The 18,367-nt window shown below is 37.2% G+C and overlaps 1 protein-coding gene across 5 annotated transcripts in view; it reads left to right on the top strand.

The window, feature by feature from the left end:
- The window catches only part of APAF1 (apoptotic peptidase activating factor 1), a 95,474-nt gene that overhangs the window by 34,580 nt on the left and 42,527 nt on the right, over positions 1 to 18,367 (top strand). For all 5 annotated transcript variants that reach the window (XM_068561869.1, XM_068561866.1, XM_068561867.1 and 2 more), the window contains 7 exons: positions 653 to 784; positions 4,980 to 5,093; positions 5,539 to 5,723; positions 9,775 to 9,901; positions 10,947 to 11,072; positions 13,013 to 13,144; positions 16,422 to 16,547. In XM_068561869.1, the coding sequence (XP_068417970.1) occupies positions 653 to 784; positions 4,980 to 5,093; positions 5,539 to 5,723; positions 9,775 to 9,901; positions 10,947 to 11,072; positions 13,013 to 13,144; positions 16,422 to 16,547 (942 nt within the window). The remainder of the gene's footprint in view (positions 1 to 652; positions 785 to 4,979; positions 5,094 to 5,538; positions 5,724 to 9,774; positions 9,902 to 10,946; positions 11,073 to 13,012; positions 13,145 to 16,421; positions 16,548 to 18,367) is intronic.

The raw sequence follows: 18,367 nt of genomic DNA on the forward strand, positions 1-18,367 counted from the left end.
TATAGAAAAGTTGCAAAATAATACAGTTTCTACGCATATACTTTCATCTAGCTTCCCCCAACGTTAACATCTTACATAACTATAATACAGTTATGAGAGCCAGAAAATTAACATTGATAACAATACTGTTAACTAATACACAGACTTTATTTGAATTTTGCCAGCTTTCCCACTAATGTCCTTTTTTGTGGTTCAGATCCAATTCTGTATCCTATATTGCATAATATCATAATGTTTCCTTAGTTTCCTCAAATCTAGGAAAATTCCTTGATTTTCTTTCTTTCATGATCACTTTTGAAGAGTACTACTCACCAGTTATTTTGTACAGTGTCCCTTAGTTTGGGTTTGTCTGATGTTTTCTCTTCACTAGAGTAAGGTTATATACTTTTGGCAATAACACCACAGAAGTGCTGTTGTGTCCTTCTCAGTGCATCATATCAGGGTGTTGACACGTCTTATCAGTGATATTAGCATTGATTACTTGGTTAAAGTTTCTCCACTGTAAAGTTACTGTTTTTTTCTTTTGTAGTTAATAAGTATCTTGTGGGGAGATTCTTTGTACATTCTTAAATAGCTTTGGAAGCTGGAGTTTCTGTGATGCTTAGGTTATGAAATTGTTTCTGTCCTCTGAAATGTTCCATTTGGTTTTCAGGATCTACACAAGAAACTAATCACTCAGTTCCAGAGACATTACCGGCTACATTGTCTTTCACCAGATCAGGAGGACTGCATGTATTGGTACAATTTTCTGGCCTATCACATGGCTAGTGCTAAAATGCACAAAGTAAGATTACTCATTTAAAAAACGATTTTCTTTTATCTCACTTTTATTTTGTCCTATGTTTAGAATTTTCTTTTATTAGTAAAAATAGGGTTAGAACCTGTGTAACTAATTTTGTTTTTGTTACTGTGTTTTACCTGCAGGTACCTTAGTAACTGCAGTAAATGAACCACCTAAAAATTCAATCTCTTCATACCAGTAGCTATCCTTTGTGGACAATATGGATTTGTTTTTAAGTTCTGAGAGGAAATGGAGAGTGGGAAAGTATATTCATTCATTCAGCAAATATTTATGTAGTGCCTGTTGTGTACTGGTGGTGTTCTTCATTATGAAGGATATACCACAGGCACAAAGTCCCTGCTCTCATTGAGCTTACATTCTGGGGGGAGATTGACACGGGACAAATAAATTTATCATATGTTAGCGGGGTAGTAAGTGCTCAGAAGAAGAAAAAAGTGTGCAAGGAGAAAGGAAGTGATGATTTGGCATTGAGTCATCATGATTTGCTGATGGATTTGGTGTACATTGTAAGAAAAAGAGAAGAGTCAAAGATGACTCCAAGCTTGTGCAGTTCAAAGATTGGAGTTGCCATGAACTGAGATTGGGATAGCTGTGGGTCAAACAAGTATTTTACCAGGGGTGAAGGGAAGGTTAGGAACTCATTTGGAATATATTAAGTCTGGTGTACACATTAAGACATCTGACTGGATATATTTAGCATATAGTTGGATATATGAATCTGGATTTCTGGGGAAAACTATGGACTAAAGATAAAATTTGGGAATCATCAGCACATAGATGATATTTGAAGTCATGAATACCAATTAACTACTCACAGTGTTAACATTTTAGAAAACCGTGTATACTTTGAGAAAAGGGAACCCTCTTGCACTGCTGGTGGGAATGTAAATTGATACAGCCACTATGGAGAACAGTATGGAGGTTCCTTAAAAAACTAAAAATAGAACTACCATACGACCCAGCAATCCCACTACTGGGCATATACCCTGAGAAAACCATAATTCAAAAAGAGTCATGTACCACAATGTTCATTGCAGCTCTAGTTACAATAGCCAGGACATGGAAGCAACCTAAGTGTCCATCGACAGATGAATGGATAAAGAAGATGTGGCACATATATACAATGGAATATTACTCAGCCATAAAAAGAAACGATATTGAGTTATTTGTAGTGAGGTGGATGGACCTAGAGTCTGTCATACAGAGTGAAGTAAGTCAGAAAGAGAAAAACAAATACCGTATACTAACACATATATATGGAATCTAAAAAAAATAAAAAAATGGTCATGAAGAACCTAGGGACAAGATGGGAATAAAGATGCAGACCTACTAGAGAATGGACTTGAGGACACGGGGAGGGGGAAGGGTAAGCTGGGACAAAGTGAGAGAGTGGCATGGACTTATATACACTACCAAATGTAAAATAGATAGCTAGTGGGAAGCAGCCGCATAGCACAGGGAAATCAGCTCGGTGCTTTGTGACCACCTAGAGGAGTGGGATAGGGAGGGTGGGAGGGAGGGAGACGCAAGAGGGAAGAGATATGGGGATATATGCATATGTATAGCTGATTCACTTTGTTATAAAGCAGAAATAACACACCATTGTAAAGCAATTATACTCCAGTAAAGATGTTAAAAAAAAAAACCATATATACTTTGAATAATTTTTCAGTCTTAGGTACTTTAATCTCTTGGTTACATACAGTTTACGTTTAATAATCTACATTGGAATGACAGTATTCCAATAAATATCTGTGCTCTGATTTACTTAGCTGAACTGTAATTGTTGAACACTTAGGTTGTTTTCTTTTTTTTTTTTTTTTTCCTCTTATGATGCTGTAATGAAATTCTTGTTTGTCTTCACACCTGTATTATTTCCTTCGGAAATTTCTTGAAGTGGAATTATTGGGTAAATGCATCTTTTAAAAACTTTTGATATGTATGATAGTGTGACAGGATTCAGTTCCTTTCATTTTTTTTAACCTTTTTTTCCTGATTTTTAAAGATAATAGCTTACTTTCATTGGAAAAAACTAAGTGAAGAAAATAAAGATCACAACCATTGCTAATGCTTTTTTTTTTAAAATTTAATTTAATTTTATTTATTTATTTATTTTTGTCTGTGTTGGGTCTTCGTTTCTGTGCGAGGGCTTTCTCTGCTTGTGGCAAGCGGGGGCCACTCTTCATCGCGGTGCGTGGGCCTTACACTATTGTGGCCTCTCTTGTTGCGGAGAACAGGCTCCAGACGAGCAGGCTCAGTAATTGTGGCTCACGGGCCCAGTGGCTCTGTGGCATGTGGGATCTTCCCAGACCAGGGCTCGAACCCGTGTCCCCTGCATTAGCAGGCAGACTCTCAACCACTGCGCCACCAGGGAAGCCCGCTAATGCTTTTATGTGTAGCTTTCCAGATCATTTTGCTGCTCAGATACACACACCTGTTCTTTAAAACCAGAATGGGATCATGATAGAAATATAGTCTTATATCTTGTTTTTCCTACTTAATTGTAGTTCAGGGTTATCTTTCTATGTCAAGTTATATATAATAGATTGACAACTTTTAAAGCTGCATACTATTTAATTGTATAGGTACATTATGATTGGTTAGTTGATTGGTGGACGGTCAGATTGCTTAAGCACACTTGTCTGACTTATTTTTTTAGGGCACATAAGTGTAATTCTGGGTCAATGATGTGTACAGTCCGAATTTTAATACAGATTGCCAAACTGTCTCTAGATGGGTGCTCTGATTTACATCACTGCCAGCAGTGTATGAGGGTGTTCATTTCCTCTGATTCTAGCTAATATATATATTTTTTTCTAGCTAATATTTTTATCATTCCTTTTAGTCTTTAGAAATCTGATGTTAAAAAATAGTAAATCTTTGTTGTTTCTCTGATTACTGGTGAGATTTTTGGCCATTTGTACTTTTTGTGAATTGGCTCTCATCCATTGATTGCCTTTACCTGCTTTTCTATTGGAGTGTTTATCTGTTTCTTACTCATTTATTAGATTTTTTTGTAAAAATATTAGCCTTCATCTATCATAATTTGTAAATAAATTTTTTCCTGGTTTATTTTTTGTCTTACATTTTATTTATATTGTTTTTTACTATATTGAACATTTGAGTTTTTATGTAGTTAAATGCACCACTATTTTTCTTTTCGGTATTTTGCTTTGGGGTCATGTTTATAAGAATTTCCTTCACCCCAGGGTTACAAAAATAGTAAATATTGGTATCTTCTAGTATTTTTTTAAAATTAAATTAAATTAATTTATTTATTTTATTTTTGGCTGCTTTTTCTTGGGTCTTCCTTGCTGCATGAGAGCTTTTTCTAGTTGCGGCGAGCAGGGGCTACTCTTCGTTGCGGTGCGCAGGCTTCTCATTGCGGTGGCTTCTCTTGTTGGGAGCACAGGCTCTAGGCGCGTGGGCTTCAGTAGTTGTGGCACGCGGGCTCAGTAATTGTGGCTCGCGGGCTCTAGAGCGCAGGCTAAGTAGTTGTGGCGCATGGGCTTAGTTGTTCTGCGGCATGTAGGATCTTCCTGGACCAGGGCTCGAATTCTTTTTTTTTTTTTTTAAAAGGGATAAATACATTTTTTATTTATTTATTTATTATTTATTTATTATTTATTTTTGGCTGTGTTGGGTCTTCGTTTCTGTGTGAGGGCTTTCTCTAGTTGTGGCAAGCGGGGGCCATTCTTCATCGCGGTGCGCGGGCCTCTCACTATCGCGGCCTCTCTTTTTGCGGAGCACAGGCTCCAGACGCGCCGGCTCAGTAATTGTGGCTCATGGGCCTAGTTGCTCCGCGGCATGTGGGATCTTCCCAGACCAGGGCTCGAAGCCGCGTCCCCTGCATTGGCAGGCAGATTCTCAACCACTGCGCCACCAGGGAAGCCCGGGAGGTGGATTCTTAACCACTGCGCCACCAGGGCAACCCTCTTCTAGTATTTTTTGAAGTTTCTATTTTATATTTAAGTCTGAAAAATCCATCTGAAATTTATTTTGAATTAAGGTGTGAGGTCCATTTTTTGTTTCTTTGGAACTGTTAATGATATGTTCCTTTTTGTCCTTAAATTCTAGGTATCTGCTAAGTTTCTCTCAGTAGTGTTAGGATAATAATGGTAGATTTAAAATTCGTTGATCTCTTTAACAGTGCTCCTGATCTTTTTTTTTTTTTAAGGAACTGTGTGCTTTAATGTTTTCCCTGGATTGGATTAAAGCAAAAACGGAGCTCGTAGGCCCTGCTCATCTGATTCATGAATTTGTGGAATACAGGCATATGTTGGATGAAAAGGTATATATTATTATGAAAAATAAGTCCTTAAAGGACGTCTCATTTTGACATTTAATTCTAGGTTTAATAGTGGGGATGAACAAAATAGCAGAGGTGAAGAGCGATAATTTCCTTACTTAATCTTTGATTATTCTAATTATTTTGCTTCCTCTCCTGCTGTGGATAGGATTGAGGTTTGAAAGCTGGGGAAGTAAAGTGTTCAGTGTTTTTTTTTAGGAAAGAGAATGTGTTAAGGTAGTGCTTAGATAATGAGATTTTTTTTTTTTTACCCTATGTTTAAAAGTCCGAAGAGGATCACTATGTATTTGTTACCTATCGGTTGGCTATTTAATTTTAGATCGTATAGAGAATATTTAAGCCTTTAAAGTGACAAGATCACAGAAACAAAAAAAATGTCAGATCTTGGCTCTGGTTACATTTCTAAGAGATTTCATTTTGTTCATAGGATGGTACAGTCTGTGAGAATTTCCAGGAGTTTTTATCTTTAAATGGACATCTTCTTGGACGACAGCCATTTCCTAATATTGTACAACTGGGCCTCTGTGAACTGGAAACTTCAGAAGTTTATCAGCAAGCTAAGCTGAAGGCCAAGCAGGAGGTCGATAACGGAATGCTTTACGTGGAATGGATGTAAGTAGGTTAGGAGAGAAACCAAAGGGAACAGCGCTAACTGTGTCATTATTTTTCAGGTAGTAAATAAGTTCACCCCAGGAAGACTTCACTACTTTGGATAGGGCTCAAACTTTTAATAAGCATTCTTACTTATTGAAAAGTTCTAGAGAAGTAACCATAGGAGAAATACATATTTTCAGGGTCCATAAAAATAGATGCTTGCCTATAAGATGACTTCTGACAAGTCATCCTAAAAATTAATATAAATGCTTCACTTATTGTAATACAGTATAGTAGCAAAGAGCATTGTTTTTGAAGCTACAAACCTAGGTTTGAGACTCAGTTCTAAAACCTAAGACTTTTGTGATTTTGAACAAGTTACAGGTTACTCTTCTTTCTCATACGTGAAATAGAGATAACAGTCCTTTGAGGTGAGCGCTGTTTTTGTGAAGATTTAAATCAGATATTGGATGTAAAGTGATGAGCGCTTTGCCTTGCATATAGCCCATATTAAACTTCCACTGAATCCTGATTCTTCTAGCTCTTAAGAGGCCATTCAGTTGTGTTCTTATCTTCAACTTATCAATTTGTAAAAGGAAAGGGTAAACTACTAACTTTTTAATGCCTATTATATACTATATGCTCACATATGTTGTTCATTTTATCTTCAAAACTACCTTATGACGTAAATATTATTTGCCCTACTTTACAAATGAGAAAATTGAGGCACAGAGAGGTTGAGACTTGACTGAGCTCATGTGGCTTGCTGAATGTGATTTAAACTGTGGGTCTGGCTTTATTTTCATGCTCCTTTTGATAATAAGTATGAATGGTCATCTTTTCACATGTATAATTTATATCTAAATTGACCTCCTGGTTGATATTGTCTGTGATCTATATAGCCCTGAACCTTCTTTCCAAATAATTCAGGTTGCCATAGGTGGTTTCCCTAATTCAGTTTAGTTCAACAAACATTTGAGTTTCTCTACTGTGCTAAAGCACTGTTACTAGGTGCTAAGGCTCTCCCCAAGGAGCTTACAATCTAGTAGTGAAGAAAGAAGTTTAAACAGATAATTATAATGTGATAAATGCAACAGAAGTAATGTATAAAATAGAGGTAAAACTGAGAAGTGGTTAATTTAACTTGCATGGATGAGGGATTCTGGTAAGGTTCTGTAAAGGAGAGAGTTAAAAAAATTTTTTTATAATTAAAAATTAAGTTAAAAAAATTTAAATTTTATTTTATTTTACTTTTTGACCACACCATGCAGCTTGTGGAGTCTTAGTTCCCTGACCAGGGATTGAACCCAGGCCCACGGCAGTGAAAGCGCCAAGTCCTAAACACTGGACCACCAGGGAATTCCTCAAAAAATTAAATTTTAATTTTTCATTGATTTTATTTTTGTTTTAAAGCAATGCATGTTCCTGATTTTTTTTTTTTTTTAAATCAGTGTTAGAGGGATGTAAAATGAAAAGTCAGAGACTCTTCATGTTCCCCTACCTTCTCACTTCCCAGAGTTCACCATTCTTTAACATTTTCTTGGGATGAGGTTTCACTCTCCCTGGAAGCAGCCACCTTATTCATTGAGATCTGTCTGTATTCTAGAATACTTGTTTACTCAATATCATAGCATTCTGTCATTTTACGGTGGTTTTCTGTTTACTTGTTTTTTTTCCCATAATTATCCATTCTGTAGTATAGAACGTTTGGAGGTTAAAATAACAGACTCTGGCTCTAGACCACCTGGGCTTGAATCCCAGCTCTGCTATTTTTTAGTTGTGTATCATTAGGAGAAAGTTATTCAACTTCTCTTGCCTAGTGGTACTATTCATAGCATTGTTGTGAGGATTAAATGCGTGTGTGTATATACACAAACATACACACCTACATAGGTTGCTTAGAATAGTACCTAGATCATAGAAAGTGCTCAATGAATGTTAGTTGTTGTTTTTAAGAATAAATAGCATTTAGGGAATTCCCTGGTGGTCCAGTGGTTAGGATTCTGTGCTTTCACTGCCGAGGGCCTGGGTTCTATCCCTGGTTGGGGAACTAAGATCCTGCAAGCCATGTGGTGTGGCCAAAAAAAAAAAAAAAAAAGGTTAAAAAAGAAAAGGATAGGGCTTCCTTGGTGCAGTGGTTAAGAATCCGCCTGCCAATGCAGGGGACATGGGTTCTAGCCCTGGTCTGGGAAGATCCCACATGCTGTGGAACGACTAAGCCCGTGTGCCACAGCACTGAGCCTGTGCTCTAGAGTCCGCGAGCCACAACTGCCGAAGCCCGCGTGCCACAACTACTGAAGCCCGCGTGCCACAACTCCTGAAGCCTGTGCATCTAGAGCCTGTGCACTGCAACAAGAGAAGCCACCGTGATGAGAAGCCCGCGCACTGCAACGAAGAGTGGACCCCGCTCGCCACAACTAGAGAAAGCCCGCATGCAGCAACGAAGACCCAGTGCAGCCAAAAATAAAATAAAAATAGATAAAAAATAAATAAATTTATTTTAAAAAAAAGGGTAAATAGCATTTAGCATTTTTCCTGGTCCATGTAGTTGGTATTCAAGAGAAATTTGTAGAAGATCGACTGAATTCATGTTTTAGTTAGTGACTAAAATAGAATTGTGATACTTGGTCTGATAATCAGATGGGCATAGGTTTAGTTCTTGTTCTCTTTTGAACGTTGAGTTTGTTATTTTTACTTTTTCTTGCTGGTTTTTTTTTTCCGCTTCATCAACTGCATTTCAACCTGTGATGTTCTCTCATAGGATGGTTAGTCATTAATAGCTGTATCTTTTTAACTGGGTTTGACCAGGTCATATTCAAAGAATGCTTTATTTTTCAGTACTAGAAAGCTTTTTTTTTTTCTTCTGTAGAAAGTTTAGGTTGGTATAAACGTAATTTGAGTTTCATCTTTAAAAGAAATCATTCATGCATTTGTTTGTTATTTATCTAATACTTTTTGGCCATATGCCCATCATTGTGACAGGTCACTTTCCGAGCTTTGGGGAATTGAATAGATAGATCGGGGGACATATTTTCTTAATCTGATTCTCCAAACTTTGCCAGTAGCTTACCTGTTTATCCTCCAGATTCTCATCACTCTAGTTTTTATAGTTGTTTGTTTTATCGCTTCTAGTGAAGTTTAATACTTTCTAGGCAAGGTTTAAATCTGATTTGCCTTTGTGTTCCCTTTTTTCATTTGGTCTGTTTTGTGTGTGATACCTGTTCAGAGCAGGTATCATTACTCACATTTTACATATGAGAAAAAGGAAACTTATTAGGTTAATTAAGTAATTTGCATAAGTTTACACACCTAATAAGTAGTAGAAGCAGGGTTGCCCTTTAGGTTTATCTGACGCCTAACCTTTTCCTCTTAAGATAAGCATGATACCACTTAACATATTTACTCACAGTGACTGGGGTGTATGTATGTGGAATTCTGACACTGTTCTAATACTTTCCCCATTTTGAGTATATATCACATTCCTTTACCCTTTTGCCTTTGTGAAATAATATCTATGCTAGTGCAATACTTAGTATTTAGTAGATTAAGATACAAAGAAAATGACATTACTTTTTTTTCTCTATATCTGAATAATTGTAGTTAGAGAAGAATAGTTTTAAAGTGCACATCATAATGGTGGGTGTAGCGTCATAGTTTAGTTAGGAAATGAGCTTCGTTTTGCTATAGCTCTTTCCTTTTGAAAAAGATGGAGATTTTTTTGAGGTTATCCTCTTATAATGTTTTCTCTGCACATGTTATTAATGTATTAGAGGAAAATAAAAACTGACATGTATTTGATTAACTAGATTTCTTCCAACTCAGTGATATTTGTAGTACATGACAGGTTGCTTGACATAGCGTAGCATTTATCTTAAAATGCTGCTTTTGTTATATTGTGCTTTTTTTCCTCAGGTGATATGTGCCGTCATTTACATATTGGTAATTTAATTTTAAGAGTTTTGTATTTTTTGGGACATAACTATGTTAAAAGACAGTTTATTACTGAAAGAAAATAATTACTTTTACTCTTGTTTATTGGGTTTCTGTTCATTTTTTCCCTTATATTTAGAAACAAAGAAAACATCAAGAATCTCTCCCGCTTGGTCGTCCGTCCCCATACAGATGCTGTGTACCATGCTTGCTTTTCTGAGGATGGTCAAAGAATAGCTTCTTGTGGAGCTGATAAAAAGTTGCAGGTAAACCTATCTCTTGAGAAAAATTGGAAGAGTCATGCACCTAATACCGTGCATATTAGAATATACTTAAATTCTAAAATTCAAGAAAATTGCACATTAGGAATAGAGAAATGTTCAGATCTCTTGAACATTTTATGAAAGCTTTCACTATAGATTTAAAAGATATGGTGGTGTATTTTCATAATTCTAAACTTGCCAAGTGACATAGAAATGCCTTTTACCCGAGCAGTCAGTTCTTGTCATCCATGTGACAGCTAAGGGTAATGAGGAAATGATAACTGTTAAAAGACATAAGGACTTCATAGCACAGTGAACAGGACTCTGATTAAAAAACAGTGACTGTGTAAAATACCTATTTTATCATAGGCTCAGGCATAGATTTCTGACTGTAAATAGGAATTGGACTAGATTATTTCCTTAGGTGCTTGAAGGAATTTTAATTTCTCATTTGTTTTCAGAAAACATGAATGAGTGCTTTTCTTTAAATTGGTACTCGACCTTTTGATTTTGAAGGAAACAAAAACTAGTTAAAACATTTAAATTTAAGGTTGCAAGATTATGATTGTAAGCCTTATTTCTATATGTGTACTTTATTACTACTTTTATTAATTTTGGCTTTTGAGCCGCAGAAAGCATATTGAATGAAGTGTTTTCTACTGATTGTTAAGAATTTGCCAAACTGTCCTCAAGAACTGAAGCTACTGTCAGTTTGATTGATTGATTGATTGATTGCTGCACTACGCGGCAGGCGGGATCTTACTTCTCTGACCAGGGATCGATCCCGGGCCCCCTGCAGTGGGAGTGTGGAGTCTTAACCACTGGACCACCAGGGAAGTCCGTTTTTTTTTTTTTTGGGCAGGATGATTTTCTTTTTATGTTAAGGCATACGAATTCTGACAGAAATTCTCATTTTTGGAGTGACATTGCCAAGGTTCATTTCTGTTGCAAAATAACAGTGATAAAGATCTTTTAAAGAAATATTTTATTGAATGATGGCCCATGGTTAAATAGGTATAGTAAAAAGATTTTATTGTTGCTTATATAGGTTTTCAAAGCTGAAACAGGAGAGAAACTTCTAGAAATCAAGGCTCATGAGGATGAAGTGCTTTGCTGTGCATTCTCTGCAGATGACAGATTTATAGCAACCTGCTCAGTGGATAAAAAAGTGAAGGTAGGGAAATATTTTCCTCTTGAGTTGTAATCACCACAGAATTTATTTTCTTTTTCTGTAATAGAGGGACTAGAGTAAGTAGGGTTAAAGGACTCTTGCCTATTGATCTACTAACTTGAGGCAAAGCAGTTTTATCCATTGTAAATTAATTCTGTCTAAAACTTTTTAAGCACAAGCAAAAATGCCTAGGTTGATTAGCCTAGGAAACACAGCTGATATTTACATTTATCAGGCAGCTGGGAAACACAATTTCAGATTAATGAATTTGCCTGCCACTTATTGACAGGTCTGTGGGTTAAATATCAGTTGAAATCTCTAAGTGTACTGTGGTCGGAAGTGTTGCTGCACAGAATTATTGTCTGAGATCAATTCCTGTTGTAAAATATATAATTTGTGAAATGCAACCAAGATTTTTTTTACCTTTATGAGCTGGCTTACATTCAGTGCAAAACTAGATGAATAAACATACTAACAATCAGGTTACTAGTCTACAAAGTAAACAGAGAAAAGAAAACCCACAGGGTAATTTTTATCTTTGTTAATTATTCTTTTTTTTTGTTTTTTGTCCCTAAATTTGGCTTTTAGCCAGAGTATTTTTATGGAATTTAAGAGAAAGTGAAGTCTAGGGGAATATTTTATTTGATAAATGGAGGGGAGACCTCATTTTAGGCTTTTTTCAAAAAGGGTGTGGAATGCTGAATCTGTTTAGGTGGGGTGGGCCTTAGTGGACCTGGGAGCAAGAAAGTTGGCTTGAGAGTTTTTGTGGAGTTTGCATCTACTTGAAGAGGACCCCGGAGTGTCCAGACTAAATTGAGACTTTGGAAAAATCTACTTGATAGATTGGACTCTCTACGTGGCTTTACAACCAACCAGTTAATTCACTCTATAACCACTATTCTGAGTCAGACTTGGAGCTGGCCATTCTGTGGTGTTCCAGAGTCAGAGCTATGTGGCTCAAGTTTCTATTTGTAAGAAATTTAAAGCAAGAGGCAGAAGTACTTATTACAGAACTTTAAAATAAAATAAACTCTTTGGACCTTTGGAGAGTGCTTTGATAAGATAAAAGAAAATGCTATGGGAGGGCCATTAGTACCTCTAAAAGTCCAAAGCCCAGTGAAAACTCTTTAGGTAATTTATTTCTTTTGTTTGTTTGATGAAACAGACTACTTACATAGTAACTAGGAAAATGATTACTTTTTACTGAGAACACTGCATGAGGCTTTATACTACACACTTTCTTATATTACGTTATCAATTTCTCACTACAATTGCAAAATAAGTGTTGATCCCATTTTAGAGATGAGGAAACAGGTTCAGAGATGAAGTCATTTGCCCAGGCTCATATTAACTAATGCCTGATGGCACCAGGGTTGAAAGCTAGGTTTCCCTCAGAATCTAAAGCCTTTATTTTTTTTCACTGAGCCATTTGCCTTTACTTATTTATTAGTACCTTGAAGTCAGCAGAACACTTATCAAATTCTTTGTCATTTGACACCATGCATTGTGTAAGATGGGTACAAGTATCCCCATTTTACAGAGAGGGGAACTGAAATGCAGGTAAATTAAGGACTTGACTAGGGACACACAACTTATAAGTGGTAGAGCCAGGTCTTAGACTGGCTCTGATTAATTATTCTGGTCTGAAGTCCATTATTCCATCCCTTTTATAGCACTTTTCTGCCTGCTGTCAATTCATATGAACATGTGAAATCTTGCCCTTGAAAAATGTAATGTTTTACATTACTTGCAGGTAGACTTACAGGTAATTAAAAAAAAAACATTCTGGCAAAATGCTGACATACTTTAGGGAAGGGGGAGGTATTCATTAGTAGTATCATGTCTGGGAAAATCTTCAAAACAGCTCACATTTGCTTTGTCTCTCTGTTTTCTCTTTGAAAATAAGGGGTACTTGTAAATTTTATTTTCTCTATTCTCTTTAGATTTGGAATTCTATGTCTGGGGAACTAGTACATACCTATGATGAGCACTCAGAGCAAGTCAATTGCTGCCACTTCACCAACAATAGTAATCACCTTCTCTTAGCCACTGGTTCAAATGACTGCTTCCTCAAAGTAAGTGTGGATAATGAGAATTATGTAGATAAATTTGATAGATACATCACAACATCTCCTTTGATTTTTTTTCATATATTGTATTAATCAGGGATCTTTTGGTTGCAGGGGTAGAAACTTTCATATTAGCTTAAGCAACAACAACAACAACAAAGATATTATTGGCTCTTGTAACTGAAAAGTCTAGAAGGAGTGTGGCTTCAGGCATAGCTGATTCCAGATGCCTAAAATACTTTCTCAGGCTCTAACACCCCCTCCATCTCTAGACTCTGTTTCCCTTTTTGTTGATTCAGGCATATTCTCTCTGTGCAGCAGATTTGGCTATCCTTAGCTCCAGGCTTACATGGATATTACAGCTCATAATCACAGAGGAAGGGAAACTCGCTCTTTCCCAGGTCCCATAGTCTTCCCACAGAGAAAACTCTGGTTGATGTGGTTTGGGTTACATGCGCATTGCTGAATAACCCTAGTGGTCAGTAGGATGGAATCCTTCGATTGGCCAGGGGTCACAGGTTTAGCCATGTAGAAATGGGACGAATAGGTGAAGTCAGCTCCACTTGAATTATGACTGGGGCTTGATTCAAGATTCGAAAGAGAGAGTCTGATATCAGAAAGAGGAGGGAAAAAATGTACTGATAGGAAAAGAAAAAATTTTAAACCAAACTAAAACCAGAAATAGATATTCATTCCACATATGTTTGGTAATTTTTTTAAGATAAATTTATTTATTTTATTTATTTATTTTTGGCTGTGTTGGGTTTTCGTTGCTGCATGTGGACTTTCTCTAGTTGCAGTGAGCGGGGGCTACTCTTCCTTGCGGTGTGTGGGCTTCTCATTGTGGTGGCTTCTCTTGTTGTGGAGCACGGGCTCTAGGCGTACGGGCTTCAGTAGTTGTGGCACTCAGGCTCAGTAGTTGTGGCTCACGGGCTCTAGAGCGCAACCTCAGTAGTTGTGGCGCACAGGCTTAGTTGCTCCGCGACATGTGGGATCTTCCCGGACCGGGGCTTGAACCCATGTCCCCTGCATTGGCAGGCAGATTCTTAACCACTGTACCACCAGGGAAGCCTGGTCAACAGTTTTAAATAAGGACAAGTTTTACTTTAAGACTGGTCATTCCACACTTGCATTTCCATGAGGGCTATTAGGACTTACTAATTGTGCTTTTTTTTTAAAAAAAAAAAATCTGATTTTATTGTATTCTTTCAAGTCCTGGGTCCTATGTCCTATGCAAGGGTTCTATTCTCTTATTTTTATAAACTTTAAGTTCTTTTTTAAAAAAAAAATTACTTATTTATTTCTTTGGCTGCGTTGGGTCTTTGTTGCTGTGCGTGGGCTATCGCTAGTTGGCGAGTGGGGGCTACTCTTCATTGAGGTGCGTGGGCTTCTCATTGCGGTGGCTTCTCTTGTTGCAGAGCATGGGCTCTAGGGTGCGTGGGCTTCAGTAGTTGTGGCTCGTGGGCTCTAGAGTGCAGGCTCAGTAGTTGTGGTGCACAGGCTTATTTGCTTCGCGGCACGTGGGATCTTCCCGGACCAGGGCTTGAACCCGTGTCCCACACATTGGCAGGTGGATTCTTAACCCCTGCGCCACCAGGGAAGTCCCACTTCTTGTGCTTTTTTTTTTTTTTTTTTTTAATTTTGGCTGCATTGGGTCCTCGTTGCTGTGCACGGGCTTTATCTAGTTGCAGAGAGTGGGGGCTGCTCTTTGGTGCATGTGCGGGCTTCTCATTGCGGTGGCTTCTCTCCTTGCGGAGCACGGGCTCTAGGCACGTGGGCTTCAGTAGTTGCGGTGCGTGGGCTCGGTAGTTGTGGCTCGCGGGCTCTAGAGCCCAGGCTCAGTAGTTGTGGTGCACGGGCTTAGTTGCTCTGTGGCATGTGGGATCTTCCCGGACCAGGGCTCGAACCCGTGTCCCCTGCATTGGCAGGCAGATTCTCAACCACTGCGCCACCAGGGAAGCCCTTCTTGTGCTTTTTGAACTGAGAGAAGCCAATGAAAAGATGTAAATTTGATGCTGCTCCCATGTAATTTGCGTTAATCTGCAGAATTGGGTTTATCTGGGACTGGAATAAAAGAAGCTAGGGATGGAGATGGACATAAAGAACAGGACTTACTTACTGATCATTTCCAAAGGATTTTTATTAAGATTAATTTTGGGAGGTAAATGATTTCTTCTTCTGTGTTTAATCTAATTAGCACAAATCACCCTTGCCCATTTTATTTACGTTTTTTATACTTTTCAAACATACCCCAAAGGAGAGCGAATAGTAACTCTCGTGGTGTCCATCATCTAGCTCCAACAATTGTCAACATTTACCAATTGTATTTTATTCCCCCACCACCTCCCATTTTTTTGGATTAGAGCATTTTATAGCAAATCCCAGGTAACATATCATTTCACCCAGAATACTTCAGCATGAATGTCTGAGGTCTAAAACATATATACCATGCCATTATCATACCTAACATAATAAACAGTAATTTCATAATATACCTGGTCCATGTTCTTTTTTCCTTATTAGTCTCAAAACATATCTTTCTACCATAGATTTATTGCAGTCAGAATCCAAACTTCAAGTGGCATTTGGTTGATAGGTCTCTTAAATCTCTTTTATTCTTTAAATGTTCCCCTTCCCGTCTATCTCTTTTTTTATGCCATTGATTTGTTAGAAAAATTGAGTCATTTATCCTGTGGAATGTCCCACCTTCTGGATTTGGTTGATTGCTTCCAGGAAGGGTTGTTTAACTTGCTCTTCTAATCCCTTATGTTTCCCATCAAATGTATTTATATCTATCTTTGCAGTCTTTGTATTTTTGAGTCATTTTTTAAGAGCGTTAGTAGATTTTAGCCTAGTTAGTAGACTCTAGGTTTGCATAGGGAAATCTTAGAAATGACTATTTTTAGAGTTGGATAACTTAGCATCTAAAAAAATTGGGCAATTTATTTTACATATTACTTGTTATACAGCTGAGTAAAATAATAATGATTTCAAACTACTTTGTTAAAATAAGCAGTAATTGTTTAGCTAGTTTAGGGCTCAGACTGAAGCCTAGATAAACCTTCAAGTCCCTTAGTAGATTTAGGTGCTGATCTAAGGGCTGCCCCATTACTCGTTAATCACAAGTTCACCTTTGTGTTTGACACCTTTGTCAATCTGTGAATGGAACGCTTCCTGTAACTGAAAAAGCTTAATTGGGAGGGAAGGAAGAACTTTACATGATTTCTAACTTTTCCCCATTCAATGCTAGTTTTTCAGTTATCTTTTTATCTTTCTCAAATAGCTCTGGGCTCTGAATCAAAAAGAATGTCGAAATACCATGTTTGGCCATACAGATTCAGTCAATCACTGCAGATTTTCACCAGATGATAAGCTTTTGGCTAGTTGTTCAGCTGATGGAACATTAAAGGTATGCTTTTGTTCATTGTTAAAATGGGTTGTAAATAATTTTATTGTCTTACGGAAATAGGTTTCTGTTTTTCACATTTCTACAGAAAGCTTCTTCCTTCAACTTCCAGGAGCATATTTACTATAACTGTAATTGGTTGTCATAATGATTGCTTATTAATGGTTTACTACCTTATGCTTTAAAGTTCATATAATTTTAATTCTTAATTTTTAAGCATGTATTTCATTTATGGTTTCATAAAATCTTTTGAGATCTATGGGATCAAATTTGTAAGGGTCCTGCTTTTATTTATCATTCATTTATTCTGCCTTTTATGTTCCTATATTCCTGTTTTTGTGAAATCTTATGGGGGAAAACTCAGAGCTAGGGAAAAAAGCTTATTCAGCCTCCTGAAATTTATAGTCTTTAAAAAAACTAAATTCTTCTTCCTTAAATCTCCACCTTACTTCTCAATAAGATCCTATGCCACTTTCTTATTCCTCTCTACTGTGGTCTCCTGTTTATTGATTCTCCTTTCTTTGGTGTTAAATCCAATCCATCTTTGACTTCCTCATCTCTTGGTCTACCTTTTCCCCTCCCATTCTGTAGCGTTTGCTCTGGTTCATGCTGTCATACCCTCATGTTTGATAGCAGCCTTCTAAAATATACTCTTCATCCTTCCTTATCCCAATATGTAGCTGCTAGATTAACTCTCTACCTCTGTTTTCATCTTGCCATTTTTAGCTGGAACACAAAAGTACCAAATTCTAAATTGTGATAAACCCAGGCTCATCAGGCACACCTCTAAGGCTCTTCACTTTCCATCATTCTGCTACCTCTGATCCTGTCCAGTACATTAATTGTCACTTCTGGGCAAGATAATTTTGGGGGTTTATTTCAACTACTGTCCCTATATATGTTTCATTAGTCTTTTCTGGAATTTTTTTTGCCTCCAATTCACTTGTCTGTAGTTTTTAATGACCCTCAAAACTTTATAAATTTAAAAAATAAATGCAAAGCCTTCTTCAGAAGGTGTTCTCTTATGACATCCATCCATCTGGTTCTGAGAACATATATATACATATCTACTATATACCTGTATCTATATATATCAATAGATGGAAGCTGCTTGGTCTTCTGATTTCCACTTATAAATTTGTTGTACTGTTCAGTTCAGTCATTTTCGTGTGTCATCTTTTTCTTTGATAAGGTTGAATATAGGTTTATGATCTGCAGAGACCTTGTCATCTTCCTGTATCTCTCTGAAGTTCCTTGTACACAGTCATACTCAGAACATGTGCTCAGTAAATTTTCTTGGCATATACCTCTTCCAGGGAAATACTTGAATCATCTGGGCTCTATTTTGTTTGTTAGAATCTCTAGAGAAGGAGATTTGTTAATGCTACTGGGTGACTCCTAAGTTACAGCAAATTATACTCTCTTGATGCTGATCCTCTGTTTGAATGTTTGATCTCTCTTTGTTGACTGAGGATAACTCATTTTTGTATAGATTACTTCTGGGCATCTAGGAATTTTATGGGTAGAATTCTACTTGATATAATTTCCTGGCATCTAGTAGATGTTGGAGCATTCTTAGAATATTCAACCAAATGGATTTGGCCTCTATGACATATTCTCTACAAATATCAAATATCTGTCTCTTCTTTGGGATGACCATATCAGAGGATTTTTTGGAGGCCCAGTGAAGGCAACCCTCTTCTGAAAGGTTCTTCTAGTCCTATGAGCTTGTTATTTCTTGGTTTTTACTAAGTGAATGATTTCAGAAGGCATTTTATATCTCAAGGAAGGTTCTCCTTTTACCTTATCTCCATTGCTAATGC

Source organism: Eschrichtius robustus, chromosome 13, assembly GCF_028021215.1.
Source record: "Eschrichtius robustus isolate mEscRob2 chromosome 13, mEscRob2.pri, whole genome shotgun sequence".
Classification (NCBI taxonomy): domain Eukaryota; kingdom Metazoa; phylum Chordata; class Mammalia; order Artiodactyla; family Eschrichtiidae; genus Eschrichtius; species Eschrichtius robustus.